The following is a 23443-nucleotide window of genomic DNA, read 5'->3' on the forward strand; positions in this document are numbered from 1 at the left end:
AATTCAGACATAAAATTTGTTTATTTACAATTAAAAATATTTTTTTACAATGATGAAACAATGAACACTAACTCTGTATGGATCCAATTGCTGTAATATCCCTTCATTTAAGTAGCGTTCTATAACTTAATCACTCAACACAACTGGGACTATCGACACATTTGCCATTTCATGGTTTATCATACACTGTGCCCGTGACAGTATCTTCTACAGTTCTTACATGTTATGTCATCTTTCCATCCAGGTACATTGGGCTGCTATCAAGTACATGCATATACTGACAGTGTCTAGTTCAGATATACATACATGATTCCTACTTCACATGGTCAATCATCCATGAAATGGAATCAGGAGTACTTTCATGACTAAAAGTGGGGGTCATTCTGTGAAATACTCAGACATGGGCACGTATAAAGCTGAGCCAAAAAAACCCTGCCTTTCCTCACCAGCATTATGTTGGTTTAGTTTTGATGCGTGGGCATGATGCAGACTGGGGATGAAGATGTGGAATCAAGAGGCCAAGTCCAACAGGGTCCTCTTATCACCTCAGCTTGATGAACCAGTACAGGACAAAGAAGACGAATAGGCAGAAGAGCAGCATGTAGCACAGCAGTTTGGTCTGACTGCCTCTGGACAGCTGCTTGACTCTGCCTATGGTGGCACCAAGCAGGCCGCCTGTTGAATCAAAATCTGAGTCCTAGTGTTGGAAAGAGGGATGAAAAGTTTAAAGTCCAGGCAGGCCAGCAAACAAACTGTAACATGTAGATCCTAGAAAACATTACTGTATTTGACGGTGGTGGAATGTAACCAAATGCATTTACTCAAAACACTGTGCTTGAGTACAATGGTGAGCCACTATTTAATACTTCTACTCCACTACATTTCAGAGGGAAATAGTTATTTTTATGTCACTTTTATTTGACGGTTAAATTAATGATTATCCTCTAAAATATGATTGATTAAACTACCCAAAAGTAGATAGCAGTTAAAAGTGGCTCCCTCCCCACCAGCTGCAACACATTAAAATGCTGCGTCCAGGTTAATGAATCAATAATTAAATAATAGCATTACACTCGTAAATTAAAATAAATGTATTTACCGTTTATTGTGCAAGTAAGTGTTGCTGCCAATAATTAAGATTTGAATGCAGGACATTTACTTGTAAGAAGTACTTGTTTCACATTGCGGTATGAATCTGATTACCTCTTGGACCACTGGTATTTTGTTACCATGTTTATTAGTCCGTAAGAAAATAATATTAAACTCACCATCTCCTCCAGCACTTTATTCTGGTATTTGACTTCCGTTCCAATGTCGATAGAAAGCTGTAAATAACAACACTATCAATATCAGTAAGTAAAAAACAATAAAGCAACAGGCTAAGTGTACATTATTTTAGACCTATAACGTTAGTCCATACGAGAAAAAAGTGAGATTTTCAATGAGAGATTTACATAGGATACATTTAGCTAGGACAACCACAGCTAACTATTTCAAAGTGGCCAACACAGACGTCGCTTTATGTAGCATTCACCAATAATAATAATAATAATAAATCATCAATAGTTAACTACTTACACTTTTCAAAGCGCTGACTTTAGATCTCAGTCCCTCCTGTAGATGTTCATTTTCTTCTTCATACACACTGTATCCACTTGCGACATAATTCCCAGTGCCTCCTTCACCTTAATGTAATGACACCGTTAGTTAGCTATTTTGTCCGTATTGTAGCTCTCTGGAGCGTGTAGGGATGTATAAACATGGGCCTGGAGTACACAACAACGCACATTCATTCACATTTTGGTAACATTAGCTATCTAGCTAACGTTAGCTGTTAGCTAGCTAGCTAACTAACGTTAGCAAGCAGGTACGAGTTTAAAATGAAGATGTTACGTTAACGTTACGTCTGTCTCTTACCCAAACCGGCGCGCCTCATCTTGAACAACTGATGGTTAACGTTAGGGTTTATGTAACGTGTAAGAAAACCAAATTCAGACAAAATAAGATAGAAATTACAGCTAACGATAATCTGGTGATAACTGGCAAATTTGAGCACATCAGCAAACGCCACGACATCATACGGTGGCCGACGAGGACAATTCTTGCCTGAAAAAACCGCGTAGCCTAATCATAGAATATACAGTCTATGAACCTAATGCAATACGAGATAAATGCATGCAAAATAAGAACACGGTTTGGACGGTGTATGTTATTTCCACATGTAATTATTCAAGAGACATGTGATTAAATAGATTTAAATAATATGTATACAAAATAAACGGATTTTGAAGTTTGTGTGTGTGTGTGTGTGTGTGTGTGTGTGTGTGTGTGTGTGTGTGTGTGTGTGCGTGCGTGCGTGCGTGCGTGCGTGTGTGTGTGTGTGTGTCAGATCCAGTCAGATAGGTGTCAAGTGTTTCACTAGTGCCTGTGACTTGCTTGCATGTGTTTCTCTGCAGTTTTTGGTAGAGTGTGTGGTTGCCTATAGGGAATACAGGGAAATGTATTTTAAAAGGCCATGTAACTCACCTTAAAATTACATAAAAATTAGCGTAAGAAAGACAAACTACATACCACAGCAAACCCAATCTGTCTCTATATTTATATATTTAAGTAATCGTTGTGAGTCAACAGTAAACACTGCATGATCTTTTCCAGTAATGTGACGATTTCGATGACTGAAAAACTTTTCTTTCTTTTGCTGTCATGTTTTTTATTATCATTATGGGGTTGTTATTTGATGATTATTAAAATGCTCAGTATAATGGGGAGCTGTTATGGATTTTCTGTTACAGGAGCTATAACACAAGTTGTCACAAGAATCCAAACATCATTTTTAATTTGCTGTTGGACTTGTGATGGAAACCTCATATTGAGGTGAAAATATCCAAATGTAAAAATTAATCATGTCATTATGTTTTTGTGTCTTTTTGATTGTATATGTATAGGGGTATACCCAATCTGGGCCAAAAAGCATCATTCATATGATTGGTTGCCAGGCTAATACCAGTTGCTCCTCCTTAACACAAAAACAGGCCCAATTATTAACTATTTGACATATATAATAAATATAATTATCAAGACAAAGTGCTGTAGTTAAGAAGAAAACAACATATTTGGTTATCTTTGAAACACAGCCCAAAGCAACAAACAGCAATGGGTCAATCCCCCTTTGATGGGAGAAACGTATTATTTTAAGTCAAAAATGCTATGATGTTCCTTTTAGACACAGACAGATTGTTTCCTTTCAGATGAATATGCTTTGGTGATTTAATAACGGGGACTTACTGACACATCCATCTGTGCTGTGCAGGATAGAAAAGAGATTCTCAATATTTCCAAAATCCTAGAGGTGCTGTTTAGCAGTGATTAGCTCTCCTTATCCCCACATCAATCATCCATCACCTGGCCCTGTGCCATTATTGCAAGAGACAGCCAATATGATATAGGAGATTAAAATGACTTTCATGATGTTAATTTATTCCAATCCAATCCATTTTGAATACATACAACTTTAAGCTCCTATCTACCATAATGCATTTTAATGCACCAGCACTCATCTTTTTATGTATCACCCAAAGGCCTTGCTGCATGCATGACCTTCGCCTGCGTGTCAAAGAAACAGAGGATATTGATTGAACTCTGTGCGTCTCAGCCTTTGTGGATCTGAGAAGATTGGATTTATCAGATGGGTCTTTAGAGTGGAGAAAGGCGTTTGGACGTTTTGGAAACTGGTCTTAATCCTCATTGAAACTCTGTGAATCCTGAGCACACTTAACGCACACACTTTGGCTTGAGTGTGTACACACATATGCCTAAGCAGTCCTGTGTACACAGTAAGCTGTGTGTTACAGGCAGCCATATTCTATATTCTAGGCTGAATGTCTTTACCAGATTAGAATGTTCTGTATACCATCATTTATTTTCTGCAGTGAGGACAATTATATCAGACACACGATTTGGCAAAAGCTTCTCAGGGATAATCCATGTAATATCAGGGATAATTAAAGGAATAGTTCGACATTTTCTACACTTTCTTTCAGAGAGTAAACGAGAGGAATGATACCACTCTTTTCTCTTACCAGTGTGTCGCCTGTCTGTTCTTCATCCATAGCAAACATCTCCAGTCAAAACTTCCCAGATAGATAGTAAATTCTGTAAAGATATTCTCTGTAAATCTTCACTGGATGGAACCAGCAGACCTGCCTTATTCAGAAGGATGTCAGGAAAGTAGGCTACTACTAATTCAAAACTGCAGTTCCCATGCCGGGAGTCGAACCTGGGCCACCTGGGTGAAAACCAGGAATCCTAACCGCTAGACCATATGGGAGGTCTTATTGTGACACTGTCCAAAAGTGACAGAATTCACATTTTGATCTGTACAAATACTGAAGCGTATAAACGGCAATCCATTTGTATTTCAACTAGCCTACTAGAAAAATAAATTACAGAAACAGATAAGTGATTGCTGGAGGACTTATGCATTGGCTACTCTGCACATAAAGTAAAGCAAAAAATAATGTTCCAATAAATGATCTATGATGAATCAGAATCAGGCCCGGATTGGCTAATCGGGAGCACCGGGGGAATTTCTGGTGGGCCGGTCTGTTTTTTTGGTTATGAGGGCCGGTGGTCAATGGCACTGGGTTGAAATCATAGTTAAAATATATTGGATGCTGTCCCTAGGTTGCCTACACTGGCAGTCCACTCTTTTCATTTATTATTTTTATTTGATTTTTCTCGCAGCCCACTCCAGAGTGTAGCGTAGTTAATGGTGACGTATATTTTGACTTCTCCGACGGCACCTTGCTAAAAAAAAAACGTCACATACACTCAATGGTAGGCTACTCTTCAGTCGTGCGTGTTAGAGAATGCTACAGTCGAGCAAAAAGAAGCTATAAAAATGGATAATAGAAAGCGCACATGCGGCGCTGAAAAGACGACAAATAAAAAAGGGAAAGCTCTAAGTGATGCGGCCAGATGACCTAAACTGAGGAACGTTTTCATTAAAACCAGCCAAAGTGAAACACCAAATGAAAACGATGAGACGGCTAAGCTAGTTAGGACGTGCAGAATGCTAGCGGTCGCGCAAAACATAATACAACGTTGCCTGCAAACTTTATCTTGCAGCTCCTCAGCAGCAGCCAATAGTCCAGTTTACTGCTATAAGTGACAATGAAGAGTCAGTTCCAAGCACAAGCTCCTAACTCCAGGTGGGCAGGTAGGATTGCTCATTGAGTGAATATTATAAGAACTAGAATTAATATTAATGAAGAGTGTGGTGTAGACCTGGCCTATATGAAAAAACGCCCAGAGATAATCAATGATGCCAGATGATTCAGCACTACATTAATGAAAATGACTTGACCTGAAAGCTTTGTAAAAAGAGGAGATTTGTGCTGAGAAATATGACCATGTTTAACATTATATTTAGTGTTAGAAGCAGAGCCAGGATCCAGTAGTTTGCAAGGGATAGCTGCTGTCAGTGTGGAAGGCATAGTATGTAAGCTGTTGTGCTACAGTGTGGGAACAAGCAAACATGATCAGATTAGTTACAATATAATCACTTTCTATGACCAAATGTTTACTAGTGACCTATTTTATCATTTAAATTAGAATAGTAAATATATTGAAAGGGAATAGGATGAAAGTAATATGAAACATTATACAAAAGAGATGATGGGTCATTAGAAAGTGAAATATATTTTCTTGTATTCTTTTTTTATTTTTTTAATATTTTTATATATTTTATTTCATTTCAAGGTTTAGATATCTGTGAACACTAATTTGCACAGAAAATAGATTCTGATATTGTTGAACATTACATTGTGTTGTTGTAAAGTATTCTGTTGGTAAACACTTGTAAAGCAACACTTACTGTGTTTGCACTGAATGACATTTTACAAAAATACACAAGGCTGTAGAGAACAGTGTGCTATTGCAGACTTATATACTAAGGTTTTAATTACATTATTTTAATATATCATGTCATGAACTATGAGTACTAAAATGAGTCCTACTCTGGCCCTGGATGAAAGTAATATGGATGTGTACGTGAAATGCTACTGTGATTTGGCAGTGATCGTTATTAGCTGAAAATGAGAAATGTTCATCTATCTCAGCACTGCACCTCTCACTGGATACTGCTGATGCTTAACAATATCTGGCTCACCCTGATTAGGATAATTTCTCCAGAGAATGGAGCAATGAATGAGTCAGATGACGGAGGAGTAGAAAAACATGCTGAAGGAAAGATCAAAAGGACCCGATTGTGCTTCCTACTATTAGTCTCAGGAGAAAGGATTTTGATTCCCACACTTAACATTGCTTTGATAGCAGTTAAAAGAACTCTGCCAGCCCTTTAGTCATGCTCAAAATGTTCTTGCTTGTAAATCTTTATTAAATGAGGATTTGGATCCTGAATAGATGGCCGTGTTGTTCAGAATAGACTTAAATTCTTTCATTCATTGGTATAAGGATTATAATTTGGAGTAATATAAAACTGTGATTTCTGGGTGAGGTAGAAGGCAGTGAAGAGTATAAGTGAGAGGGAGAGGATGGAGGGTAAACAAAAGACAAACAGCCAACTAGAGGGAACCTGTGGAGCCCCACAGTGTTCAATATTTAAGACATTATGAAATAAGTAATCGCATGAACACAAAATAAAATATAGCCTATTTAAAAAATAAACTATGAGAATTATCTTATAAATTACTATAACTCAAGTCATTATTATGAAATGTTATTTAATCATTGTTATTTTCATTTCAATTTCATGTTTTTATTTCATAATGCCTTTATTTCAAATGTTTTTAGTCTCACATGACAGTGGAGTTGTGCCCGCCCCCTTACCTCTCAGCCAATCACCTATGCCCTAACGACCTACCTGCAAACCAGCTAGATCAATTTGGCTACCAGAGCCAATGAAAAAGTCTGCATGTAAAAATAAGGTAGCTGCAAAGAGCTCACAAGCCAACCCGGCTTATCAACTGTCTAGTTAAGTAGAATGTAGCCTTGTTAACATAATAAAGAAGAGGCTACAGTACTGTAACTGTGCAATGTGTTTATTTCAGAATTATTTTAGCATTGTTGTTGCTCTAGCTAACAAGAGCTAGCCAGCTACATTTTGGCAACATTTGGTTAGCCTGCTAAGAGACTGAGAGCACATGTAATTGGCTGAAAGATGAGGGGGCGGTTACTGGTGACAACTAAACTGTCATTGGAGAAATTGCAATTATGAAATAAAAACTGACCTTTAAAAAAATGCATTTCTGACTACAAAATTCTTAATTTAAATAGAAGTGAATGACACAAGTTTGGTTTATATTGAATAATTGAGTTTTAAGAATTTATGAAATGATTCACAATGTATTAGTTTGTATATAATGTATACATATATAATGTATACATATATAAATAGAGTGTATAAACATTATATATATACTCTATAGGCTACATATTTATTTCTAATTGTTGTATTTCAGTCAGTCAGAGTCAAATATAAAAACAACGGCTGTGAGAAGAGGGAAAGTATGCAGGTTTGAGTACATAAGGACATAGATTGCACCACATGGCTCTAAGCTGAGGGAAGCTTTTCAAACTCTTGATCAGTATGGTGATGAGAGTAGGATTTCATGACTTTCCTGAGATCTGTAAGGCTGGTGACCACTGGGAAATTATGGAGTAATCTGTGAAATAAGCAGCATATTAAACAAAATGTTCTGCAGCATCGTAAATGCCAGACCTTTTAACTTTTCAAATGAAAACAAATGCTTAGGGAGAAGCTGTTTTAAAACACAGAACAACATCTGTCATTACGCCAGAGAGAACACAGCTCTCTTATTAAACCTTGTCTCTATACATTATATTTTCAGCAGATGCAGATATGTGTGTTAGATATGTATGTGTTTACATGCATATACAGTGTGTAATTGTTCAGGTTCCCCATTTCATCATTTCTTATTAAGACATTTTCATTTAAATCATTGTATACCTTCTGTATTGCCATCTTGCATTATTCTGTTTAATTACAATGTGTCATCTTATTGCTTTAGCAGGAATGGTAGGCAGCCATTCCAAAGAAAGCCCACCTAAAACAGAAAATTAAGAGAAAGAGAGGTTGATGGAGGATTAGGGACATTCCTTTCCTAAATTCATCTCTTTAAAAGCTCACATATTAGCTTTATGGCTATTCCATGCAGCTGAATTCCTTCAGGAGATCCCCCTTCACTCTTAATGAACAAGACTATTACCCAGACTAAAATAAGTTGTCACCCTGTTGGATCCATGTTATTATTCACTCGTCTCATCTGTGCATCAGTGCGTTTGCCGGTGAGTGTGTCTGTGTCAGCAACCTGATGACCCCCTTGAATCCCAATAGAAATGCAGCCAAATTCCCCATTTAAAAAAAACTTGATCATATGAGCTCCTTGTCTTTCTTTCTCTTGTTCAAATTGAGCATTGATTCATTGGTTGACACTGAAACTGACTCTCTTGACAAAGAAGATGCAACATCATTTACAAAAGAAATTAAATATTGATTGACTTTAGCGTTGCTCACCCCACGGGGAGCTGGGCTTGAGTGACTTTTTTTTCATTGTGATTATGATGTAAACAAGACTATTCAGGCCTTTCTAACAGATGACGTTTTATCAATACATGTCATTCAAAGTGTGTCTGATTGCAAATTACATACTGTCTTCTTATCTGACCCTTGATGTAATGTCATCTGACTCCCGGGCTTTGCCCCTTATGCTTCCTCTGTCTCTCTCACAGACAGACAGACAGACAGACAGACAGACACATTGCTAATAGTCAATACTGTCTTCTCTATCTACACTTAAAACGGCAAATATATTAGTTTGCTAAATGAACACTGGCTGGGAGAAAAAGTGAAGATACATGAGCTGTGTGTTTCCACTGATGTTGGCCATTGCTATTGCTATGAATCCCTTTGGAATGCAACCATAAGACCACAGAAGGGAAAATACATCCATATACATGTAGTTGTGGCATGTAGTAGTTGCATTATCTTTAACACAGCTGAAACTGATTCGTTGATGCACACAAAACATAAAAAGACAAAATGCAATATATTTGTTTTAGGCCATTCAACTCCAGTACCAGCTTCTATCTTTTCTACTGTACAGCTTTACTTCTAAATCATCTGGAAAAGTGTGTTTGGTCACCGACTGCACTCAACTGACCGAGGATGCTTTGCTGAACACACTTTTATGTCCATTACCTACACAGATGCCTTGAGATTCAAACAACCAATTTGAATGAATTTACCTCAAGGCATGATGCAACAGAATGTAAGTGAATCTACACGTGGTGGGAATTATCTTGCATTATGGTAATCATGCTGAAATACCTTCTCACTTTGCATCATTCAGTCTGAAGCTGATTGCTCCAGCGCAAAAGTGCAACTACTGGAGTACATTCTTGCCTCATACAATCCGCAGTACTACTTTAAAAGTATATATTTTTATTTCATTATGAATACAATACAATATTACTGATACACTGACAACCCTATTACTTTTTCAGTTTTTAATTATGTAAAAGAATGTTTGTTTTTTTGTCAGTATTTAGTCTTGATCAGATTTCACCTTCCTATTTAACACACTTGGGTGTGCAATTACCACTTATGAAAGGGCATTGAATGGTGAGCCACCTTGGAAGAAACATAGGCCATAAGTTGCCTAAGGCCATTTAGTGGGCTTTATATAATACTATATATAATACTTTGTATAATTAGACAAAACATATTTTTTTCATTAATTCATTTTTTGTCAAACCATTCCCAAGGCCAAGTATGACGTTTCACACTGAAGTTTATATACTGTTTGGTAGTTCATAACAATTCATCAACTTTAGGGCATACTTTATGTTTTGTACGTAAAGGTAAAATCATTATTTGCCATTAAGTAACGAACAACTAAAGCTTTCAAAAGTAGGTACTGTAGTATGGAGTAAAGAGTGCTGCATTTTCTTCAACAATGTAGCGTAAAATGGAAATACTCAAGTAAAGCAAACTCAAAACTGCACTTAAAGTGCTCATATTATGCTTTAAGGCTTTTCCCCTTTCCTTTATTGTTATATATCTTTTTTGTGCACGTTATAGGTTTACAAAGTGAAAAAGCCCAAAGTCCACCCCAAAGGCACATACCATCTTCCAGAGAAAACACTGTTCACAAACTGCTCCAAACAGCTCTGTTATAGTCCAGCCTTTACTTCTGTGACGAATGTGCGTCACTTTGTAACACACGTTATAATGCTTGCCTAGCTGCTAGCATGGCACGCCGTCATACTCTGCAAATAACAAGCTAGCAGTACTTACTACGCATGTGCGACTCCCAACAAAGATGGTACAGAAGTGAGATGCCTCACTCTGTAGCTAAAACAGAGAGTTCAACACACAAGGTGAAAAGCTGCAACAAATATTTGGTGTTTTCTGAAAATTAAACTACATAAACCTATACTGGTACAACCTGTAAATACAATTATGAACCTGAAAATGAGCATAATATGAGCACTTTAAGTAATTAAAGTGGCTATATGTAACTTTCAGTTTGTGTTGATTTCAGCGGCCCCTTCGGACAAAAGCACTAGTGTTTTTACCACACTTGCTGTCGTAAAGGTCTAGGAGTTAGTGTTACGGGGAGGTCATATAGTTGCAATGAATGTTGTGCTCAGACAGAAAATTATTCATTGACAATAAGAAAATACTTTACAGATGCACCGATGCATTTAAAGTGTTGCATACGGTAACTTAGCCTACTTTGAATGTATCGTAAGCTAAACCGGGTAACACTGTCACTGTGTCACGAGCCAAAGCATTAAGAGTTTGTTGTAGCAACCAACGTAATAATAACTTTAATTAATTTAATACATTTTATTAATATAGCGCATTTCATTAAACCCAATGACGCTTTACACAAGTACAGGGGGGTAAAGGGAAAAGAAAATAGTTGGCCGACACAAACACGGACTGGCGTACAACCACATCGCGCAATCTAAAGTTATTTTATGAATGAAATAGACATATTACATACCTGAGGGCCAATTCAGGGTCAGTTTTGAATCATTTACAAACCCGTAATTGTCTCCATCTGTTGAAAGCCTGACCGAGTGGGACTTGGATTTCGCCAGTCGTCTTTCGATTTCCCTATTAGCTTTTAGTTGCCCCGGTATCAGCCATAACTACGTAAGATAACTTCTAAAATAAAATTAAAATACAATTAGGCCTACATAAAGACATCTCCTGCTACCTTTTACCTGCATACTCGCAGGCTTCTCCGGTGTTCAGCCGAAATCTGCGACCCTTCAGAATGCATGCTCTGTAGCGCCATCTCAAAATCTCATTTTGTGACTTTGCAGGAAAAATCGGACTCGGGCAGAGGCATTAATAAAAACTATAAAAAAATTGTGTTCTTTTCACTGTTAGTCTCGTTTGCTGTTACAGGTCATTTATGATCAGCAGATGGACCATTACACAGTTTCAGAAAAATTTAAAGTTACATATAGTTACTTTAAGTAAATGTAGCCTACTTAGTTACATTCTACCACTTGTAGCCTTGTATTAAATGGCCAGCTCATTGGTCTGATGTGAAGGATTGGTGGTGCATATTAACATGTAAATTATTTCCTTGATTCAGACAAACATTTGTCTCAGGATGTTTGAATACCACAACCTATTTTGGGACACACACACCAGTCAGCAGCAAACATTTATAGACATAACAAATGTAATGTCCAGGAATCATTTTTGGTACATTGACTCAAAGAGAAGACGCTAAAATCTTGTTCGTAAAATGTCCTAAAAAACCCAACACGTAACTGATTTATTAAATAAAGTACAAAGAGAGGAACTGACTTGCTAGTATAGCAACAGCAGAGTATGCTTTCTTATAAAATCTATATACAGGAATATAACATAAATGGGAACTTATTGGTGAAAAATGCTTGCTACAGTACATTAGTGTGATCGGTCACAGCGGTTTCTATTATTTGCTGCTCTTCTACTCTTTGTCTTAAGCCTTGAACTACATTTGTTTTCACAATTATTTTGTTTTTTTGCCTCCCAAGCATGTTCATTGCAGCAGTCCACTGTTTTTATTTAATCTTAAAAAAAGGGACAAAGTTGTAAATTTATTAAATTGGTAGGAAGCAATTAAACATTCCACCAATAAAGGATATGGTCTATTTTATGCTCTGTCTGTGTGTTTGTTCGTAGAATACACACTTGTCATATCCTCTGCTGTGTTATCTTTCTTTTACTGTTCCCACTTATGGAAGTTGGAGCCATCACACAAAGTATCCTACAGTATGTATCTCTAAACTCTGCTGCTCAGCTACAGTGTGGGCTACATCGATAAAAGCCATTGCTTTTATTGGTTTTGATTGGTATGCAGGATCACCCATGATTTTTAAGTGGCCCACACATACACAACTGTATGTCTGAGTTTCCCTAAGCTTTATCACTCACTTTGACTTGTTTACAAAGTCTTAGAATGGTTGGGCAAAAACAAATTCACTTACTTAAGCAAATCCAATAAATTAGGTGATTGCATTTGTTTGAGAGTCATTCAAGAGAAACCATATACGAGGAAGGACGTGTTTATTGTTTTTTTGCAGCTTATAAAGGTGTGAGACTCCTCTAAAATGGAATGGAGCCTATCCCAGCAGACAAAGATAATGAATAGTTATGATGAAAAGGCATGTATAATAATACTAGCGTGTGCTTATTAGCTTTTTCTGTATGACCACTTCAAGAAGAAAAGTTTTGTAAGCCGAAGAGACACAATTCAGCTGACTGAGTCCTAAGCCAGCCAGGAGCAGATTGAGCTTGTTGTCTTTGATCATATTGAGAAAACATTTCTGTCATCGCTTTTAATTCCTGCAGCCAAGTTGAGCTCTTTCATTTTAATGTGGTTAGACAAGAGCATTAATGTGCAAGCTGGTTTTGCTCTGGCCTCATTTTCATATGGGAGTCTTTGCACTCTCAATTTTAATGGTGGAGAAAGTCAGGGAAGTGACCGCACAGACGTGCTGATACACCGCTGAATCATTTGCTGCTACCACAGTCCTGACAGCTTTCTATTAACTGTCATGAATAGGACATTTCTTCTCTCAGCAAAAGAGCAAACCAGACAAAGCCTACCCTTCTGTGAATTCCATTTGAAAGGCTTACCAACACACCAAAAACAGAATCACAAGTTGTATGCACTGCTGTGTCCCTCATGTTACCAAAGCTTTGGTCTGCTGCACTTCTCTTCCCTTCAATATGTCACCGCACCGCATGCCTTTGTCCTGCTGTAGTTGAGCATCACCAGGGCTCAATTCCAGCACCCTCTTATACCCCCAGTGCTTGGCATGACAAGCTTTGACAACTAATTCATAGTTTGCTGAGTAGTGCTATGAATTACTTTACGGTAATCTCCCCTCAGGGATATGGCATAATGTCAAACCTCCTGTTTTGTTGTGCTTGTAGAATACTTATTGTGACCAAAGCTTGCCTGGCCCAGGTACAGTTTATGCATTTACGTTCAGGCGGTAGGGTTTGGGCAGTATTTGGAGAATAAATTCCCACTGAATTATTCCGGTGGCAGATGTGCATAACGATGAAGGAACCTTATGGTGCACATAATGAGGCATGTTTTGCAAATTACACATAGGGAAGAGCATAGCAATGTGCTAAATTTGACAATGTTTGCCAGTGCATGGGCTGAACTACAACCTTTTTATTACAATACATTATTCACATAACAGTGCTAATACTGTCCCAGTGCTCTGTGGCCTTCATAAATGTGCTGCTTATTGACACATTGCCACAGATTACAGTGCTGCTCTAAACTAGCTAATGTCCATTATAGTCAAAAGAGAAAGCCACACAACTGAAACAAAGCCAAGGTAGCCTAGTTTTTTACTGCACATTGTATCAGTTTTATTTCTTATGTCCTTCTGGATTAATAGTTTTATCTTATCGTATCCAATCTTGTCTTGTCTTATCTTATTACTTTAATAAGCGATCGCTTTCACATTGAACATAGTAAATATATTTTATAGCAGCTTAAGTATAACCATGTCACCAAGTTTTCTAATTTCATTGTGGTCAAGTATGACCCTGTAGAATGCAAAAGCATCATAATCAATAAATAGCATTGGCAACTTGTTATCAAGTGTGTGGGTGAGGATGAAGCTGTTGTTTTATGAAGTTTCACTGAAGTTACACAATGACTTTAAGTTGACAGCACCACTCTGAAGACACCTGGTATCTTCAAAAAAGAGGAAGTAAGTGTGGGAGGAGCCGTCAGATCCCATGCTGCCTTTTTGAATCTAAAACATCCTGACCCACTTTAAGCTGTAATCTGATTATAAAAGCAAGTAGAGGTATTAGTGCGGCAGTATTTTCTAAAAAGAGCGACTTTGAACCTGAATTTGTCATAGCTAAGATAATGGAAATCTAAAGCCGGAGGCCATATAACAGAAATGGATTTATCTTTTAACTAATGCAGCAAGCGTATCATAACCACAACATGACTACTATTATAGAGCACTGTGTGAGAGCACAAGGTTTAATCACTAATTTATTTTATTGTAAAGATCACAGCATTATAAAAACACTAATATTATTGATATCTTGACCATGATTGATTTTGAAATGTCACTGATCACATCAATCACAATGCTGTACTTATTAATGCAATGGCAAATTTTTTTTATCTCTCAAACAGTAGTAAGACTGAAGGAGGAGCAACAGTGCCACCTAGTTTAATGTATGAGATCAATCCTCTTCACTGTCCAAGCTCTGAAGGAACATTGACCCTTAATGGCAAGGCATATAATAACATCTGTCCGCTTATTAAGATTGATTGACATGATTAGTGATTGGCACAGTCTGTCTGCTCCTGCTGTGTCCATGCAGAGAAGATCACATCAACATAATTCTGTCAGGATTACATTAGGCTTGACCTTCATTGATGTCTTTGCTGATAAATATTTGTGGAAAGGGTTACACGTTAACATGAAAAATCTTTATTTAGACAGACACATCCTAATTAGACTGAGGTTAGCTCTTCACAGGGTTGTTAATTCTGCAGATGACACAATGCAATTGATATCCTCCCAACATCCCTTGCTCGGCTCGAACGATGAGTCATCAAAGCACTATCAGGAGAGAAAACTAACAAAGTAAAACTGTGAAACAACAATCTTACTCTTTACTTTGTCATTGTAATTCAAGACAAATACAAGTCAGCCTGGTTAAATTTGAATATTTTTATGTGTTTTCTGCATCAAATAGCACACTTTTAGATAGAAGCTTTCAGCTTGCATTTGTTTTCCTCCTTTATTTGGTAAAGGGCAACTCAAGGCCAATTTAGAAACTAGAAGCTACTTCTTGACTGTATCTTTTAAGTCACGCTGCAAGACAGTGTTTTAAATGTCAGGGGTTTTTCTGGCATGTTTAGGTCTCCTGATACCTAATGCTTGGAACTCAAAAATTCTGATACTTCAAAGGTAATCCAAAGGTAAGAAGTCATTGAAGAAATGAAGAGTGAAGAGTTAGTTTTTTGTAGTATTTTTTATAATGTGATTTTCAATCTCTAGGACCAGATATACCACGTCTATACCACATCATTCCAAGAAAAAGGGCCAGAGTCTGAGTGAAGTCGTCAGTCAGTTGCCTATGTCAATAATAAACCTATTTAACAATATATATGAGACCTATAGATAGGAATGTGAAACATGTTACTAAAATTTAACTTACAGTATAAATGTCCTTAAAGCATCACATTGTGACTTTTTGCATCTTTTGACTAAAACATTTGAACCAACATGGAAAGTCGCTCAGATTTGTAGTATGACTCAGGCAGAATAAAAGATAAGAAGATGTTACAACCACATAGATAGCATCTATTCAGTTTGTTGGAGGGCTTTTATATAGTCTAGGGAAATGGGAAATATTTTCAAATAAAATACATTTTTCTGGGGTGCTATTTCAGCCAAGAACCATCATCTTTGAGAGTATAATGTAGAGGATATTTTACTCTCTACTCTCTTCTTGGGAGTTTCTTTTTACCTACTATTGAAAATGCAGCATGTACTGTATGCAGAATTGAAAGCACTCCAAGGAAACAGTGTTTGAACTCCAGGCAAAAAATATTCATAGTTAGTTCACAAGGAGAACTCAAAAGAGAAATATGTATTGATGTGCATCACAATGCTTTAACTGACGAATACATATGCCCAAAAAGAGGAAAATATGAGGCTACTTAATATCAAATTATACAAGGTTATGGTCAAAATCAGCTGTCATCACCACAAAAATACAAATACTCCGATTATTATGCAACTCCTTGATGGACATACTGTAAATGCCAGTGTAATAAATTGATTAATCAACACTACTGAAATGAGGCAGGTCCAATTGTCGCATTCAGTTTTCAGCATGCACACAGTGTAGTTCTCCTGGGTCCCTGTCCATTTTCAGCTGTCTCTCAGGCAAACTAAACAGGCTTAATGTGTATCCTGAAGACCCCACAAACAAATCCACAATAGTGAGTGATTTAAATTCCCAGTTGCTTATGAGGAAGGAGACTGTTATTGATTGACAGATTAGTGAGTTGTCTCTCTTATGACTTGCTCACTGAACACAAGCAGAAAGAACACATCATTAAAACTTCATTCACAAGCTGACCTGTGCTAAATAGATTCACAGTGGTAATTTGAAAATGTGTTGTGCTGTGTGCTATGAGCTTTGATATGGTAGGCTCAAAAAAAGGTTTTTGGAAGTGATATGCAAGGATGCTTGTTGTAGAATATCAATCAGCAAGCAGCCGGGGTTTTAGGACACTGATGAGCAGACACATATGTCTGCTGCTTTATAAAGGAATTTTTCTTTCTGTTCCCTCTGTCTTTAGATGTTCAACTGCACATTCTTTGAATTCAGGTGCTTATTGTCTTCAGCGCTCGTGCCTCAATCTTCTTTTATGTTTCCCCTGATTTCTGCGACACTGTTCTCTACCACATTGGAGATGTGCCTTGACTTAAATGTCATCCTTATGTTCTCTTGTCACAATACATTCAAACAAAGTCAGATCTGCAAGCTCCGGGACACGACCACACCCCAGGAGAGCTTGATGTTTAAATACAGAAGGGATGGTAACGTTAAGGTGAGGCTCTGATCAGAGGAGTCAAAGTGAGGTTGATGGTAACATTAGAAAACAAGATGAAGGCAGATGCTGCTAAGGCCACAGTGTGAGAGAAAGTTGAACAGTTCAATCCCAGGCCTTTTCCATATATTGTCAACAAAGCCACTGTATCTAATCTGATGCCCTTGTCTCTGGGATTCAGTCACTGTCATTCAAATGTGCACAAAACGTCAGCTTTGAAGTTAATTCTTGGACACAAGGCAGCTGGAAAAGACAATGGAGATTGACAGCAAAACAGAAAGACACAGATCATTATTTATACCAACACAATATGACATCAGCGGTGATTATGGTTTTTGCATAGCCAAAGGAAAAATCAATATGGCTGGTTATGACTGACAGGATTCTCCTGTGCTTTCACTGAAAGAAAGAGAGAAGGACTTTACAGTGATTAATGAACCTTCTGTGGGCTTTTGCAAATCTGTCATGCATGCTTGTCAATCAAAAGATTTCCTTCTGCAGCCAAATGAAGAGAGATTATGTTTATTGACAATAACAGGAGTTCCAATCCTAACACAGTGGCGATATAAAGCCTAATGGTAATTGTTTACCAGGAAGTTTAATTTCTTTATTAACTTTAATGGACTATAGCTGCTTATGTTTTCTCCTCTGATAGCCCCATATATATTTAGGTATGAATGTGTATCTTCATGAAGCCTTTTGTGCTGTTCTATACTTGGAAGGTAATTTTCTAGCTCCTTATCTTCACTACCCAGGTCGACATCTGTTCCGTGCCAAATGTCAAACAAGGCTGAGATTGTTCACTGTTGGTTGTCGGAACCAAGCTGGCTATTGTAATAGCAAATTCATGAAAACACATAATTTTGCAGCAGTATGGGGCAGCTTTGTGGTGAAAACATGCAGAAGCCCATGATTGATTCAGGTACTGCTAGCTGTTCATTTTGTGGAAATAGAAGATGGTGCACCTCATACGGTATATGAATACAGACGTGGCAAGCTATAACATTTTTAGAACACTAGATGGGTAGCAGTGCCAAATTTCCATTTTCATTTATTAATTTTATTTAGTTTTGTATTGACCTTTTTTAATGTACATTGTAGAGCCAGACCGATATATCGGCAGGCCAATATCATTGGCCGATTTTAGGCGTTTTCCAAACTATCGGTATTGGAATTTATAATAATAAAAAATGGGATGAAACAGCCTTCAACCATGTTATGAGTGTTGGCGTTGCAAAGTTTGTCCACTTTGTTCGCTGTTTGGCGACACCTGGTAATCTAACAAGTTGGTGGCTTCACTTGAGAGTGAGTATCCAATTTCTAACCCTATACTGTGTTGAGAACACAGGGTCTTCATGTCAAATCAACACTAATCACCTAAATCCAGGATTTGCCATGGATTTTCAGAAAGCTAATCAAGTGTTTGAACACTTCCACTCAGGGTGACCAGAAAGATGGTGGAAACAGCCGACCTCCTGATGGTCTGGACCCATGCCTGATGATCAAGTGTGTCTTCTGCACAGGGCAGATGACTCTCAGTAGGACACACAGCTATTTATGTCTTCTTCTAGGGTGTAAATTTACATGGAAAACAATTATGTCCACAATAATCACAGTCCGCCACAAGTAGTTGGACATTTAGGACTGAGCCATGAGATGCAACATGTGGAGCTAACACAGGAATGTTTCCCACCACAAATAAAAAGTCATTGTTTGCTGTGTTGAGCTTGCACATGTCAGGCAAAACATAAACATTACTTTCTCTCAGCAGGCAGATGATATAAAGGGCTTATGCTGACTGGCAGGTGAAATCTGCAAGTAAACATGTCTGTTCTTACTCTGATCTGAGGGTCTGCTGCTGACTTATTGGCAATGCATATATGTATCCACTGTGGCACAAGATCTATGAGCATGAGAGTGCTACTATGAAAAGAATGAATGTGTGGTTCATTTTTACATTCATTCTTCAGTTGGCTATTAAATAACTAAGAAGCCAGGTTTTGCTTTGAGCACTGGCTATTCATTAATTTCTAAGCTCTCACTAGGTAGTTTCAAACTAGTGCTTTACTAAATTTTTAGAAATGTCTAATGTCGAAATGTGCAATTAGTTGCTTTGAAACATTACCCTGGAAATCCAGAGTTCTTGCGAGAGCACAATTTGAATTTGCTTAGCGAGTCACTCTGGCATTGAGTAATGATGCTCATTAACTATGCCCTTGTAGCCGAGCTGCACCAATCACATCGGTGTATCTGATATAGTCGGGCCAGAGGTGAGCTAAACAGATGACGACAGTTTAATCTACCAGTTAGCTCCGCTGGTAGCTAAGCGTATGGGGCTCCAGATACGTCACCCCGTGCATTGTTGTGATTGGTCGTAGTGTTATCCAATTGTGTGCAGTGAGAATTTCAAAAGCATGCGTGGTGCCGCCCCTCGAGTTGGGCCATTTTCATACTCAATGCCAGACCCTTAATCTTTCAGATTTAGGTCTGGATTTCCAGGCTATTGAAACATAGGAAGTACAGTCCAATCAAAAGCAAGGAACAGTGTATACAGGAAGTAACTGTAGCATCCCAAGCTGTAACATAACCTTCAAAATAACAGTTTAGGAGGCCAAACAATACATTAAAATTAACAGCAAATCCTTTGTGTATGACTTTATTTTCTATATGTGCATAAGTTGTATTCGTACAGTTTAGAATGAGTGGGGGAAATATAATTACGCTAACCTAACTGACGCTATCTTGTCATACAGTCTTCACATATTAACATAACGTTATTATTGAGTTGTGTTGTGTTTTGGGGGTCAATGTGATTTAAAATGTTTACATCATAATTAAACAACATTTTGATCAAGTGTCAGGTCAGATATGTCGACCTCTTTACTCTTCAATTTAAACAGGTCATAATATATTAGCAAGCTAACGTTAGCTTTGTCAGTAGAAATTAGGGCTGAAACGATTCCTCGAATAACAATAATAATAATAATTTGATTACAAAAAATCCTCGAAGCAAAATTCTTTGCCTCGAAGCTTCGTTAAATCAATGTAATTAAGGTTGTACGGCTCACTGTGTTTCCGCACGGAGGATAATTACTAGCACACAACAGGTTGACGCTTCTGTGGACACAAGACCGTTTATATACTGTCTATGCACGAGACTGACGGCCCAGATTACAAATGAACAAAGACGAAAATAGCGAGGGTCTAAGAGAAGAGACAGGCGAGAGAAAACGACAGAAAGTTTGGGATTATTTGAAGCTGCAAACATGCTACTACATCATCTCTGTAGAAAACATCCAGTGTACATTCCACAGAGCGAACCCGACACCAGGTAGCTAACTAACGTCTGCTGCTGTCGTCCACTGCGCTGTTTTACACAACTAGCCTACAGCATGCTCCTCTGCAAATAGCAATGTATCACCAACAAGCTAAAACGAAAGCTGTCGGTTTGTAGTCTAACAGTTTATTAGTTTGCTACTAATCTTTGGAAACTTAGCTGCTGCCGGAGACAAACCGGCTCCTCCCCCCAGCATGGCCACTTAATATGCACGTGAATGACATCATCATGCCGGTGATGTCTGCATTCTTTATTCTTTCTCCTCACTGTGTATTAGGCTTCTGAAAATGTGTCCCCCAGAACAGTGTAGTTAAATAGCCCTGCTGTAAGCTTTGTACCATCACATTTACCCTCTGGTTAGTGAACAGCTCTTTTGCATATCCAGTGTAAAGAGCCAGAGGCAAGAAGGGGAAGGGGGTGTAAAATATTAACATTTGGGCCACCAAAAATGTACTTGGAATTTGGCAATAAAAAATGTTGCTTTTTCTGTTTCCTTTTTTTTAGTACACAGCAATAATAAATATTTACTATTGCTGTTTACTAAGTATTTCTTATCCGATTACTCGATTAATCGATGGAATAATCGGTAGAATACTCGATTACTAAAATAATCGATAGCTGCAGCCCTAGTAGAAATAATATATTTTAAAGCGCCCATATTATGCTCATTTTCAGGTTCATAACTGTATTTTAAAGTTATACCAGAATAGGTTTACATGGTTTAATTTTCAAAAAACACCATATTTTTGTTGTACTGCACAGCTCTCTCTCACTGCTGCAGATCCTCTTTTCAGCTGGTCTCTGTTTGAGCTACAGAGTGAGACCTCTTTTCTTCTTCTTCTTCTGATTGCACTCGCACATGTGCAGTAGCTCAGATGTAGATCATGTCAGCTAGCTAGCTCCATAGACAGTAAAAGAAAGGCTGTTTCTCAAACTTCAGTCAGTTACAAGGCAGGATTAGCTGGGAGACTTCTAAATGAGGGCGCACATGGAAGTAGTTCTTTTGTAGATTATGGTGAACTTGTGTGTGTTGTAGCAGTGCTTTGCTATTGAGAATGAGATAGCATGCTAGCATTAGCGTTAGCATGCTAACGCTACGCTACGAGCTAACAGTTGTGGTTAGCCAGCTCGTTTGAACAGCTCACTCGGAGACTGAAGGCAGGACACATTCAGAAATCGTATCTCACTCAGAACAGCGTGGATGGATTTTTTACAAAGTTTGTATGCGTGTGGAAGCACCAGAGACACAGAAGAACACCCCAAATCCCAGAAAAAGTGTTTTTTTCATAATATGGGCACTTTAAGAAGATTCATATTCATATTCATAAGGTTGTCAATCAACAGTAGATAACACCACTGATCTTTTAAATTGTAAACCTTTACAGCACATACAAGTTTTAGACATTATTTGATTGGTGATAGAAGTTACTGGAAAATAATAGATGAAATAATATCTCTGTAAGATCCACATTAATCCAGTTTTGGACAGTAACAACAATTCTCCCTTCTACTGATGTTAATCAAATAGACAAGAATATAACCTGCAGTTGAATGGGGTCACACTGATTTTCCAGATTTTTTTCTAGTGAAATTTTTGATGGAGCCATAAACCAATATTCAACGCATAATAGATCAGAACAACTATTCATTATATATTTAGAAAATGAAGCCAGTAAAAATAAAGTGAAAGGTCAGGAAGACATGGTGAAAAATAGTATTTGATTATAGAATATTTTAAACCATACTGCACTGCTGCTGCTGCACTGCTGTTCCCCTGCATGTTAATTAGGCAACATATCCATTAAACTGAACATTAACCAGCAACTTAAATACAATCTTTAGAGCCCCAAAATTCTTTATTTTTCAAGGGCACATTTCAAAGTTAACAGAGCCAATTATCATATGCATGATTATAGATGTGTCCTGATAGCCCATCTGTCTCTGGTCCGCTGATCTGTGCCTCTCTCCTCCCTTAAGCGTATGAAGTTCTGTCACTTCATGAAACTAATCTTTATGTATGGTTGCTGTCGTGAGCATCAGATTACATTTACTATTCTAATGTATGCAGATCGAGCTTTCATTTCCATATTGAGTCTCCTGGTGCCTCTTGAATGACTGAACGAGACCTTTGGTAAATACAGCTAAGCGGGGACAGGAGAAGCAAACATAGCAGAGTCTTTCTCATCGTATCATACGTCAGACTAGATTTAGAGAGGAGTCCTTCCAGGAGATGTAAATCAAAATTAGGTGGGACACCGTTCATTCTAACATCACAGACCACATGTGGCTTATTTAAGCATATCAGTATCAATAAACTGATATGCCACTATTCCTATATTGGTAGTGTTATTTCTTGGAGGTTTTAGGAGAATATTGGAGCTTATAGAAATTGCAATATGTTCCGAGGGAACACTCTGAGACAATGCTTCAGTGAAGATGTCATTAAACCAGTGTCAATCAATGTCATGCTGCACAATGGAAACCATGAATGAAAGAGGGAGCGAGTCAGGGAAGATGCACAGTGTAATGTCATGAAAGGGGAGCTTCAGTAAGATATACTGTAGTACTGATCCCCTTGAAAAACAACATTTCCCTGCCCTGTACTGTTTGTACGATTTTATAACATCCATTTCATAAAATGTATACATCATATAAAGAAAACATTTAGTAAAAAAACATTTCAAATTTGAGCATATACCATAATCATAAGGCCATAATGTGTGTCAGTAGTGTGAACACAATGTTGACACATATTCACATGTTAACCAATAGTTTCTGGCCACCTGATGAATGTACTGTAAGTCACACTCACCTTTTAGCTCTGTCTTGGTCTCCACCAGCTCCTGAGGGAAATATCTCTGAGGGGAATATGTCTCTTTAGCTGCTAAATGCTCCACTATGTTCACCAGCTAGTCGCCAACTATATCTGTCT

At 37.8% G+C, this 23443-nt stretch overlaps 1 protein-coding gene and 1 non-coding gene across 2 annotated transcripts; both read right to left on the reverse strand.

Moving 5' to 3' along the window:
* Positions 1-2: 2 nt before the first annotated feature.
* Positions 3-2086, reverse strand: bet1 (Bet1 golgi vesicular membrane trafficking protein). Its single transcript, XM_078267794.1, has 4 exons — positions 1918-2086; positions 1579-1685; positions 1269-1325; positions 3-697 (listed from the first exon to the last, which is right to left on the reverse strand). The coding sequence occupies exons 1-4, from the start codon at positions 1934-1936 to the stop codon at positions 542-544; spliced, it is 339 nt and encodes a 112-aa protein (XP_078123920.1). The 5' UTR covers positions 1937-2086; the 3' UTR covers positions 3-541.
* Positions 2087-4255: 2169 nt separating this feature from the next.
* On the reverse strand, positions 4256-4327 carry trnae-uuc (transfer RNA glutamic acid (anticodon UUC)). The gene has a single exon. It is a non-coding gene; the product is annotated as a tRNA-Glu (tRNA).
* Positions 4328-23443: the final 19116 nt, after the last annotated feature.

The sequence above is a fragment of the Sander vitreus genome, chromosome 14 (genome assembly GCF_031162955.1).
Source record: "Sander vitreus isolate 19-12246 chromosome 14, sanVit1, whole genome shotgun sequence".
NCBI lineage: Eukaryota > Metazoa > Chordata > Actinopteri > Perciformes > Percidae > Sander > Sander vitreus.

Excerpts from the sequence above, each read along its gene's own strand:
- bet1 (XM_078267794.1), bottom strand. Across the intron at positions 1,326-1,578 it reads AAGTCAGCGCTTTGAAAAGT|CTTTCTATCGACATTGGAAC; the intron begins GTAAGTAGTTAA and ends TGTTATTTACAG. Across the intron at positions 698-1,268 it reads ATAAAGTGCTGGAGGAGATG|GACTCAGATTTTGATTCAAC; the intron begins GTGAGTTTAATA and ends TTCCAACACTAG.